Source organism: Sparus aurata, chromosome 3 (genome assembly GCF_900880675.1).
Source record: "Sparus aurata chromosome 3, fSpaAur1.1, whole genome shotgun sequence".
NCBI lineage: Eukaryota > Metazoa > Chordata > Actinopteri > Spariformes > Sparidae > Sparus > Sparus aurata.
Window position 1 is genome coordinate 3,269,285 of NC_044189.1, and position 12,483 is coordinate 3,281,767.

Consider the following 12,483-nt stretch of genomic DNA (forward strand, 5'->3'; position numbering starts at 1 on the left):
AATATTTCATTTGGTACTGAATCCTAATGCAAGTTATTTATTGAGAAATAAATCATCTGTTTCTCTGAATACCCATCTGTAGGTTTATCCTTAGATGCATTTGCCAAACTCATGGGGAGGGTCCAGGTTGACATAACTGAAGCATTTCCATAGAGAGCCACTTTGCATCAGCAGCACCATGCTCCAGTGCTCTGGGAGAGTTTATAGTCCTGAGAGTTGAACACTGGATGACTGACAGCTGTCCTTCATGACAACAGAAGACACAGAAATCCTCCTCATCAAAAACATGACTTTGATCTGCGTCCTCATCTGGACTCTCCTCTGCTGCTGCTTCACAGGTAAAGTCCAGAGAATCAAACTCCTCTCCTCTATCAACATCCGTCCCTCTGAAATGAAGCCCACAAAACCATGACGCTGCTTTATGTTTTTGTCTCTGTGTCCTCAGAGTCCAGAGGTCAGATCACAGTGACTCAGCCTGCAGCAGTGAGCTCTGCTCTGGGAGGCTCCGTCACCATCAACTGTCGGACCAGTCAGGATGTTTATAATGATTACTTTTTAGCCTGGTACCAACAGAGAGATGGAGAAACTCCTGAACTTCTCATTTACGCTGCTAGCACTCAAGAATCAGGGATTCCAGATCGTTTTACAGGCAGTGGATCAAACTCTGCCTTCACTCTGACCATCAGTGGAGTTCAGGCTGAAGATGCAGCAGTTTACTACTGTCAGAGTTATCATGAAATCAACAGCCAAGATGTGTTCACACAGTGAAAAACAGTCGTACAAAAACCTCCCTCAGTCAGACTGAACAGAAACTGAACTGACTGCTGCAGCTGGAAGCTACTGCAGAGACTGATACACTTCACTGAGGACACACACACACACACACACACACACACAACACACTCATCTCTCTCTCACACACACATGCCGGTAGTTGGCTAAAAGGCAAGATACACAAACCGCAGTAGCTTTTTTTGGGATTAAAAGTTGATCAAAAAATCCAGATGTATGCAGATGACATCCTGCTACATATCACAAAATCCTCCATGTGTTATTACAGACTGATGATGAAACAGATCATCAGGTGATATGTGCTGACTGAGTCTTCACAAAAACTCATTGGTCCATCAATTCTGCAGGGAGATTTTATAATAAAGGAACATCTGTCCTGAGCAGCAGCAGATAATTCCTCCACAAAATAAGAGGGCCAGGCATCCCAAAAACACAGGCAGTACTTCACTCAAGCAGGCTCACTAACCAAGCAGGAATGAAACAAGCCATGAATATTTGAACAGAAATGCCATAATCTACTATGTGATGAAACATAGTAGAAAGCATGACACCAAAAACTTTAAAACGCTTAACTAATTGGTTTTAGTCAGCAATAGTGAATGATCAGGAGTAACCTGAATTACTTCACCATCAATGGCTAGAGGACAGAAATACCCTGCTTGAGATTTAAAGGCCCCCACACAGCAATGGCAAATGGTCAGCAATGACTGGAATAGCAATAAATTGAAAAATATGACAAATTCTCATCAAAATGCTGTGGGTCTGGATTAGTTGTCCAATTTTAGACCTATTTAATGTAGTATAACTGATTGTAGAAGAGCAGATTTTTACATGCATCATGATGTATGAGAATTTACCAAGCAAAGATGAGTAGATTAAAACCACTTTAGAAATACTGGCCCATCTCTAAAAGCCTGTTACCCATCTGGCTGAGGTGAATCAGGACCCAGCTGGTATAGATTGACTGCAATGTTCCTCATCACTGTTGAGGTAAAGAAAAACAAACTTCCCACAAATAGCTCCTTGTTGCAAGCACACTAGATGAGGAAAATCAAGAGCAAAGGCTATTTCAGAATGTACAGGAAAATAGTTCTGCTGGCACAGGTAGACACTGGTACAATAAAGAGAAAGTTTCAGATGGAAAAATGCACCTTAGAAACTCTGAACCATGAAGAAATTATGGATCAATGTGAACATGGGGGAATTGGGATAAAAGCAGCTTAAGGCAGGTGAATGTTCATGAATGTTAAGTAAAGCCTATCCTTCGATTGAAAAGATATAATGGACACACTGTATTCTTCCTTTAATGTGGTTTTTAAGAATTGTAATTTATTTCTCTGAATACCATCCGTAAGTTTGTTCCTGGATGTATCAGAGAAAACTCATGGGGAGGGTCCAGGTTGACAGAACTGAAGCATTTCCATAGAGAGCCACTTTGCATCAGCAGCACCATGCTCCAGTGCTCTGGGAGAGTTTATAGTCCTGAGAGTTGAACACTGGATGACTGACAGCTGTCCTTCATGACAACAGAAGACACAGAAATCCTCCTCATCAAAAACATGACCTTGATCTGCGTCCTCATCTGGACTCTCCTCTGCTGCTGCTTCACAGGTAAAGTCCAGAGAATCAAACTCCTCTCCTCTATCAACATCCGTCCCTCTGAAATGAAGCCCACAAAACCATGACGCTGCTTTATGTTTTTGTCTCTGTGTCCTCAGAGTCCAGAGGTCAGATCACAGTGACTCAGCCTGGAGCAGTGAGCTCTGCTCTGGGAGGCTCCGTCACCATCAACTGTAGGACCAGTCGGGATGTTTATGGTGGGAGCTATTTAGCCTGGTACCAACAGAGAGATGGAGAAACTCCTAAACTTCTCATTTATGAAGCTAGCAGTCGAGCATCAGGGATTCCAGGTCGCTTTACAGGCAGTGGATCAAACTCTGAACTGACTGCTGCAGCTGGAAGCTACTGCAGAGACTGATACACTTCACTGAGGACACACACACACACACACACACACACGCACACACACACGTTTTTGTTGGAACCATCACTCCCATTTTAAATGACCAAGAAATTAAGAAATATGAGATCTCCTCAACAGCAAATTTGGGGGGCAACTCACAAAGGACCAGGTCTTATAGTGTATTCTGGCTGACCTCCCATAGAGGATAATTCAATCTCAGATGTGCAAATGGCAAAAGACTGCCTCATTTATATTTATCATATTCATCAATAACAAGAGAAATAAATGATAACAGGAATGTCTTCATTTTAGATTATTCTGAATACAAATAAACATGTCATGGTGATGTTCATTTCACAGAAGAAACAAAAGAACTAATAGAACTTCAAGGAGATCTTCATTTTCCCCGTTAGCTGCAGAGGACGGATTGGAGCCCTGGTGGAGCGTGGACATGTTTGCTTCACAGAGTTGAGCCGCCAGTCTCTGCACACGCACCACTCCTCTACTCAGCATGGGAATAGCACGGCTAGAAGACACAAGAAAAATGCTATCCACACCATTCATGAAGCATTTGCTCTTTCTGCATGTACATTTTGCTCTCAAGTTTTAATTTGGACATCTGAACTGCATATAATACATCTGTTCAGTAGGGCTGAACAGTACAGTTGCCAGATTACTATTGAAAAACAATTTTGAGAAATTGGCAACCAATTCTGTGCCCCTGGTTGTGATCAGCAGCAAATATTTTTTTACTTACAACAAAATGTGACACCCGAAAATAAATTTATTTTTCAAAATTGTTGCAACCGACCAATACACTCCACACTGAGAGGAGGCTTGTTGGATGTTTTAAGACAAAGAAGCTGCTGTTAGCTTCTTTCTGGCTAGCGGCCTTCGGCGGAGCGGGGGCCACGACACCGGGAGAGGAAAACAAGCGGCTACCACCACCAGGCCCAGGAGCAGCTACCATCACCGGGCCCCAGCAGCAGCCACCACCAGGCCCAGGAGCAGCTACCACCACCAGGCCCCGGCAGCAGCCACCACCAGGGCTAGGAGCAGCTACCACCACCAGGCCCAGGAGCAGCTGCCACCACCAGGCCCCGGCAGCAGCCACCACCAGGCCCAGGAGCAGCTACCACCACCAGGCCCAGGAGCAGCTACCACCACCAGGCCCAGGAGCAGCTACCACCACCAGGCCCAGGAGCAGCTACCACCACCAGGCCCAGCAGCAGCTACCACCGCCGGGACTGGGAGCGGCTACCGCCGCCGGGCCCGGGAGCAGCGACCACCACCAGGCCCAGGAGCGGTGACTACACCAGGCCCAGGAGCAGCCACCACCACCAGAACCAGAATGCCTCCAAAAAAGCCATCAGGCTTTAGTGAGGAAATGGAAGAGATTAAGCAATCTCTAAATTTCATGTCAGATGAAATTTCTAAAGTGGCAAAACAGCAAACACAACTACTTGGATTAATGAAGGAAATGCGTGAATTAAAGAACATGATTAGGGAAAAAGAAGAGAAAATAAGCTCCTTAGAAAGACGAGTGGATGATCTGGAACAATATACGAGGATGGATGACGTGATTGTGAGCGGGCTTAACACCAAACACCGCTCATATGCCAGAGTTACAGCTGGAGCCAGTGGCCACAGCGGCGAGGAAGACACACAGGGAGAAAAACACTCCTTGGAGCAACAGGTAAACAAGTTCTTTGCATCCAAAGACATTGATATTGATAGCAATGCTATTTCAGCCTGCCATGCACTTCCAAGAAAAGACAAGGCCAAACCAGCTATTGTTATCCGGTTCGTAAATAGGAAAGTTAAGAACAACTTGTTGCAACAGGCCAAAAAACTGAGAGGAACTGATGTATATCTTAATGAACATCTGACTAAGAAAAATTCTGATATTGCTAGGCAAGCCAGGGCTCTCAAGAAACAAAAGAAAATTCAAGCAACCTGGACGAGGAATTGTAAAGTGTGGATTAAAACAAATGGAACACCAGAGGAAGCAAAAGTCAGCATAGTAAGAGAGCTCGCAGATCTGGACAGGTTTGAGTGAGTGAGGGATGTTTACATCTACCCAAGTGAGTGAGGGATGTCCATATCTCAATGACACACAATATAACCACAACAACAGGGCTTGACAGTGACTATACCTTTCCTCTTAGCGACACAAGTGATGATGAATCAGTTGAAGTAACACCAATAGACTGTGTGAGTAGTGATCATCAGAACTTTGAACAATTGAACTTACAAACCTTTGAATACACGGAACATAAAATGTATGAAATGGAGAATGGCATTGACCCAGAAAATCACCACTATAACAACATCAACTGCAACTGTGAGTACTATACAGATGAACAATTTATAAGAAAGAAAATAATGGACAAAAGATTTTCAGTAATACATTTCAACAGCAGAAGTTTGAATAGAAATTTCTCTAAAATTAAGGACTATGTAAAAAAATTCCCCACCTTTAATGTGATTGCAATATCAGAAACTTGGTTGGACAATGAGAAGGAAGTTGATGTTAACCTGGAGGGCTATGAGCTATTTACCACCAACAGAGTGAATAAGAAAGGAGGAGGAGTGGCACTATTTGTAAATTGTGATTTAAACTGTAAAAAAATAGAGAGTATGTCAGTACAAATAGAAAATATTATGGAGTGTGTCACAGTAGAAATAGACATGGATAAAACCAAGAATATAATAATAAGTTGCATCTATAGAACACCAGGATCCTGTATTGAGTCATTTAAAGGTAAAATTATTGATATGTATGATAAGATGAATGATAAGAAAACGATTTTTGTTTGTGGAGATTTTAACATAGATCTGTTAAACTCACATGATCACAGTAAGACAAAGAATTTTATTGAGACATTGTACTGTGTAAACTTATTCCCTACCATCTTACAACCAACTAGAATAACAACTGACAGTGCAATGTTAATAGATAACATCTTCACCAATGCAATTGAGCAAAGAATAATAAGTGGACTGCTTCTAAATGATATAAGTGACCATCTTCCTGTTTTTACAACAGTGCAGTATTCATATGAGATTCAAACCCAGACAAATCCTGATTCTCACAAGAAGATTCGGTATAGAACACCTGAAGCCATTGAAGACGAAAGCACTATTAACATAAACCCAAATACCATCTTTCTTAAGAAGATAACTGAGAGGGCACTAATTGATGTGGTAAAAAAATTTAAGAATAAAAAATCCACTGACTGTATTGATGTTGATATGGCATTAGTAAAAGATATTATAGATAGTATAGCTAGACCTCTGACCCATATCTGCAACCAGTCATTCCAAACCGGTATATTCCCCAACCAAATGAAAATAGCAAAAGTCATTCCAATATACAAAAATGGAAATAAACATCAATTTTCAAACTACAGACCAATTTCTCTACTTCCACAGTTTTCAAAAATTTTAGAAAAATTATTCATCCATAGACTCGATCATTTCATAGAAACACAAAACTTATTATCCACCACAATGGCTGTTATGGAACTTACAGAAAAAATATCATCAGCAATAGACAAAAGGGAATACACATTAGGTGTTTTCATGGACTTACAAAAAGCATTTGACACCATTGGTCATAATTTATTAATGACGAAGCTGGAAAGATATGGGATCAGGGGCATAGCATATACATGGTTAAAAAATTATTTAGATAATAGAAAACAATATGTGCAATTAAATGATGAAAAATCTGACTTGAGGATAACATGTGGGGTCCCACAAGGTTCTGTGCTGGGTCCAAAATTATTTATTATGTACATTAATGATATCTGCAATGTGTCCAAGCTATTACATTTTGTTTTGTTTGCTGATGACACGAATTTACTTTGCTCTGGTAAAGATCTGAGGCACCTTCTGGACACAGTGGAGAGAGAACTTGGAACGATAAAAAGATGGTTTGACATTAATAAACTCTCACTTAACTTAAATAAAACTAAATATATAGTATTTGGAGACCGTAAAAATTTAGATCAAACACAAATTAGGATAAATAATATTGAAATACAAAGAGTTAATATAAATAACTTTTTAGGAGTTATTATGGATGACAAAATAAGCTGGAAACCACATATAAATCATATAAAGAGCAAAATATCAAAATCTATTGCAATATTAAATAAAACAAAATACATCCTCAACAAATACTCATTACATTTATTGTACCGAACATTTGTCGAGCCATAGATTACTTATTGCATAGAGGTCTGGGGGCATGCATACAAAACAATTACAAAACCAATTTTCATATTACAAAAGAGAGCAATAAGGATAATTAACAGGGCTGATTATCGAGACTCAACAAACAAATTTTTCATAAACCTACAGACCTTAAAATTCAATGATCTTGTGGACTATAAAACTGCTCAAATTATGTACAAAGTAAATAATAATATGCTTCCAGATGGTGTCCAGAGGATGTTTCAGACTTGAACCAGTCGATATGAACTAAGAGGGACTTATGTGTATACAAAAGCAAAGGTACGAACAAATGTGAAACAAAGATGTATATCTATTAAAGGAGTCAATCAATGGAATAATCTAGAATTAGAAATCAAACTGTGCAACACACTTAACAGATTCAAAAAGTTATTTAAAAATAATATTATTAATAAATATAAAACTGAATTATAAATACCACTGTGCTCATAAATTGCTGTATGTAGAATATGCAGGTTTTTTGTTTTTTTTTTCTCTTTTTTTTTTCAAGAGATTTTTTTTTTTAAATGAGCAAACGGAAAATGTTAATTTAAGAAGGGTAGGCAAAATAAGCTGATGCTTCAGCCTACACCTTTTCGGTCAAAGTGTATTGTATTGCTTGTTGTGTTTTTGTTTTGATTTGTTTTTGTTTTTGATTTATTTTGTTTTTGATTTGTTATGTTTTGTTTTGTTTTGTTTTGTATTTATACTTTTATATTTGTCTATTGTATTTTTTTTTTTTTCTTACAAGACCGAAATAAACACACTAAACTAAACTAAACTAAAATTTTAATTGTTTATCCTAGAAAACCTCCTCATCTTCATTGACCTTTGGTGGGACGACTCAATGGGTGAATGTCCCTTCAGTCTGGAGGGACGAGTCCTGCTCATGGACCACAGCAGGGAATGTGTGCAGCTTTCCATCTGATGGAGGTTCCTCCCAAAGCTCAACCGCATCTCAGGAACATACTGGAACATGAAAGCATGTGAGGACGTTGCTTTCTGTTCACCACCTTCCTCTTCCATCGCTGGTGGTCACGAAGCTGCCAGTAAAGCAGACTAGGACATTTGTTATTTTGTTGTATGATATCATCAACATAAAATTGTGAAATACAACATTTTGCGGAAACTCCATCAAGAAACTTCTCTGTGTCTCCACCTGGCCTACATCATGTCATTCCCCCTTTTTTCTTTCACCCAGTTTGGGGACTCACTCTCTGAAATCTCCACCTCCAGCAGCACTTCATCAGAGTTATTTTCTCCCACATGGTTCCTTGCCTGACATATATAAAGTCCAGTGTTGGACTGCTCCAGAGAGTGTAAAGACAGGACCTGTCCTGAGGCCACCTTGAGTAGGGAGCTGGAGGCAGTCCTCCTGTACAGGTGTATCTGCCTGCAGCTGGGTTGGCAGAACTGCTGCAGGTCAGGTTTACACTGCTGCCCTCTGCCAGGCTGCCAATGTGACTGACCTGTGCAAAAATCATAGAAAGTGTTATATATTAATGCTTGGATTACCATAGAAATGAAAAATACTCAAATGTTCACATTGTTTCTGGATTATGATCCTGTTTGGTCTGCACCTTTAAAACTTGTATGAAGGAAATGCAAGAAAATTAGTTAATTATTACACAAGTGGAATAGTGTCATATGGCATTGCTTCGTCTGTGGACCAGGGTTTTATCTCCATGATGTAAACTTGTCAACTTCAACAAATTTCAGTCTCATGAAGATGATGTCCATTGTCATTAAAAAGATACATGTGTTTAAGGTACTTTCACTCAGAAAATATATAAAAAATATATGTTATTAAGATCTGAACACATTTAATTGTAACACCTGGAGTTCAGGATTAACATGTATTTCAGATGTACTGGGTGCATCTCCTCTTGTCGCTGTTATTTTGAGTTTATGATGCATATCTCTGAATTATGACCAGGTGCAAATAATCAACTGCAGTTGGGTACAGGGCTTTAATGATCCATCACATGGAGGATGGGACATGTTACTCCAGCTTTAATGCTTCATATTGCCTTACAAATATTTGTCCACTGTAGTGCACACCATGCATAAAAAGGAATACATATTTGTATAGATGTCTATGTGTGTGTCATATTAAGGGGCTACAGTTTACATTTCATTGTGCACCTTGGATTGCAACATGTCAAATAAATTAACTTCATTACCTTGAATTAGTGCAGCAAAAACTCAAACTTCCTGTTGTTTTAATTGGAAATTTGTATAACTTTAAATAAAGTCTCAGACTGGAAACACAGGTGGTAGTTTGCATTTTTTACAGTGTGATCACATCTTCTACTGCAGACACAGATAATTCAAAACCACATATTTATTAGAAACACATATTCCATGAAACACTTTCTTTGATCTGCAGTTTAAACAGCAACGATAAAAAACTAAATCTACATGTGAATATGTAAATGTGTCGGTTAGTATCATGATATGTTGTGGACAGCTACAGTTGACTGACTCTGTGTGTTTGCATATGTGTCCTGCCTCTCTGCTCCCAGCCGTTAACAGGCCAGTGTTGATCAGTGGCTGTCCAGGCCTTTCACAGCCACTGACACAAAAACAGAAACAGAATAACGTGAAAATTAAGTTTTTTGATTTTTACTATTGTGATATTTGGAAAATTCGGATTTAGGAGTGGCAGCGCAGTAATTGTAATTCATGTAATTCACACAGAAAGCTGCGCTGCCGCTCCTAAAGAGACGTGACGGTAGACGTCATGATGATGACGTCGGGGTGTTTCCCCTGCGGTTATTTATCAAAATATACACCTGCACCAGAGGAGGCTCGTCTATAGAGGCAGAGGAGGTTGATCCTCTATTTTTGAGAGGCAAGAGGAAGATCTTTTTTTTTTTAAGAAAGAGTAACTGGTTGAAATAAATCATTACCAAATCTCAGTATCATTTATAAAATATTATATAAATATACACATTATATCATAAAAAAGTTTCTTCTTTGGAAGAAAATCCACTTAAAACGGTTGAACAGCGACAGCTGCAGCCGGAGGAGACAGAGCAGTCTGTGAGAGGAGCAGGGAGCAGGAAGGTGGGGGCTAGAGGAGGACGGAGGGCTTCTGTCCTCCGTGGGAGGGATCTCCTTCATTCACTCAATGCATTAAGGATTTTTTCATTCTGATCTATGATTGGTTAAGACACGTAAAATGACGCGCTAACGGAGGATGTCCTCCCTTACCAATCAGCAACCAGAATGCAAGATTGTCAGCAGGTTGGTCCAATAACAGTTCCTAAATTTCATTCTCACATTTATACACAAATCCGGGGCGAAATCTATGGGCGCCGCCATCTTGCCTGCCGCCATTACTGCGTGGCTGCGGACTGTGACTTGCCGGTGCCCTCGAATGGATTTTCAATGGAAGCATCCTGCTCGTGAAAACGTCAGGTAACTTTAAATGCCGGATTCAGGTGTATATTTTGATAAATAACCGCCGGTTCCAAATAAATGTCGGGTCTAATTATTATTATTATTTTTTTTTATTAAAGAAGGAGACGTGACCACTGACACTGCACGTTATTTCTTCTTCGCCTTTTTCACGTGTTGTGCTGCTTTCTGTCAGTCAGTATCACATTGATGATCACCATGACTCCGGTGCAGCAAAAAATAAAAAGTACAACTTCAAATTCAAACTTTCTGTCGTAAAATATGCAGAGGAAAACTCGGGAGAAGCAGCCGCTAGATGTTTCTCTGTCGACCCCAAGAGAGTGAGAGAAACGGAGCTTGAGCGTCTGTCCGAGGAGGACAGCAGCAGGGCCAGGCTGCCTGCTGGAGGGAGGAAGAAGGCTAGCGAGGAGCTTCAGATAAACATGCGGGGATGAGTTATCAGCAAACGGGCACAACGGGAGAGAGTGTCCCCCAAAATGATCAGGGCGATGGAGAAACAAATGTCCGCCACCGTGAGTGACAGCAGAGATGAGGAGTTTGCAGCGAGTGCTGGTCGGCTGAATCGTTTCTTCCGCCGCAACAACTTCACTTGCAGAAGACTACTATTGCCCAGCAGGATGCCGGAGAGTTCACCGAGAAGCTGGGTAAGTTTGTGACATTTTCATCCCGGATTTTTGAGAGGGAGGAATTAATCGCCTATCCCAAATTGCCGCCTGGTCTCACAACATGTTCTTCCCGGCATTATTGAACAGCATACGTTTAAAAAAAAAAAAGAAATAGAAGAACATTTTCGCATCTACAGCTAACGTCTTCAACAACCGCTATGGGACCAACACGCTACTTCCTTAGCAGCAAAACAGCGCAGTAATGGCGGCGCTGCTTTACTTCCGTGTTTCGACGGATTTATGTATACAACCGTAAACAAAAATACTTATATTTATTTTACAGCTTTCACTGCCCGCCATGCTCGGACAAGAAATATGGAGTTTTCAGCGATATTGGAATCGGTTTCAAAGGAAATATAATAATAATAATAATAATAATAATAATAATAATAATATATTTAATTTGTAAAGCACTTTACATTTAGATAAATCTCAAAGTGCTAAAATAAGCACATTTCTGAAAGAAAAAAAACAGTTCGGAGAAATCAGAGAGAAGCAGTCAGAAACATAATTCATAGTTTTTGTTTCTTTTGTTCGTCCTGCTGGAGGACATAACGTTAGCGGCACGACCAGGACAGCAACACAGTTACAGAGCACACAATACAGTATAGCAACAAAGCCACTGTCGTGAAATTTGAGTGTTGAGTGCTAAGGTAGTATACGGGGTAGCGCAGTTGCTTGCCATATAGGTGACTGGGGTTCGAATCCTGGAAAGGATACCAATTTGATTTATTTTTTTGTCTTGTATATTAGCCATTTAATGAAATGTTTTTTTAAAGAAGTCTTGTAAGTCATTGTTTTATTGCTTAATTTTCATTGAATATAAGAAAATAGGGTTAAGTAGTTGACTTGTATAAAATAACATGACACCGTGGACTGGTTTCCTCCTGTCCTCCCCAATTTTTTCAGTCACCAGCCGCCACTGACCTGCACCCAGCATTTAAAGGGACCCTGCGGTTAATTGAAACCCGGCTATTATTTGGTAATATACGGTACATTTACACCCCGCTATGTACGCCGGAGCGGCGGCGGCCATGCGCATCCGCGATTCATTTACAGCCTGGACGAGGAGTGGTGTGTGTCTCCTCTCTGCTCTGACTGCAGGCTGGACTGCTGCACGAGGCTACTGAGAGACTGACTGCCTGTGAGCGCTTTTGGACGGGGGAGGGACTCACGGCAGCATCCGCTGCTCGTTGAGCACAGTAACTGCAGAGTGATACGTGCTTCCAAGTCAGAGTCTCCAAACACCACAAAAGTCTCCAATAACACCAGTAAAAGTCGCTAGATTTGTCGGTAGTCGCTTTTGACAAAAAAAGTCAACAGAAGGATGATTTGTTTGTGTGTTATAATAGTCCAACCACTTGCATTTCGACATGGGGGGAATTTTAGTGATTTTATTTT

General features: G+C 40.4%; 1 gene segment (V, D, J or C); it reads left to right on the top strand.

Annotated features, from left to right (window-relative positions):
• The first annotated feature begins 286 nt into the window (after positions 1 to 286).
• Positions 287 to 768, top strand: LOC115579308 (Ig kappa chain V region 3381-like). The segment is given in 2 exon segments: positions 287 to 338; positions 446 to 768. Coding segments are annotated over 2 exon segments (375 nt in total).
• The last annotated feature ends 11,715 nt before the right edge of the window (positions 769 to 12,483 follow it).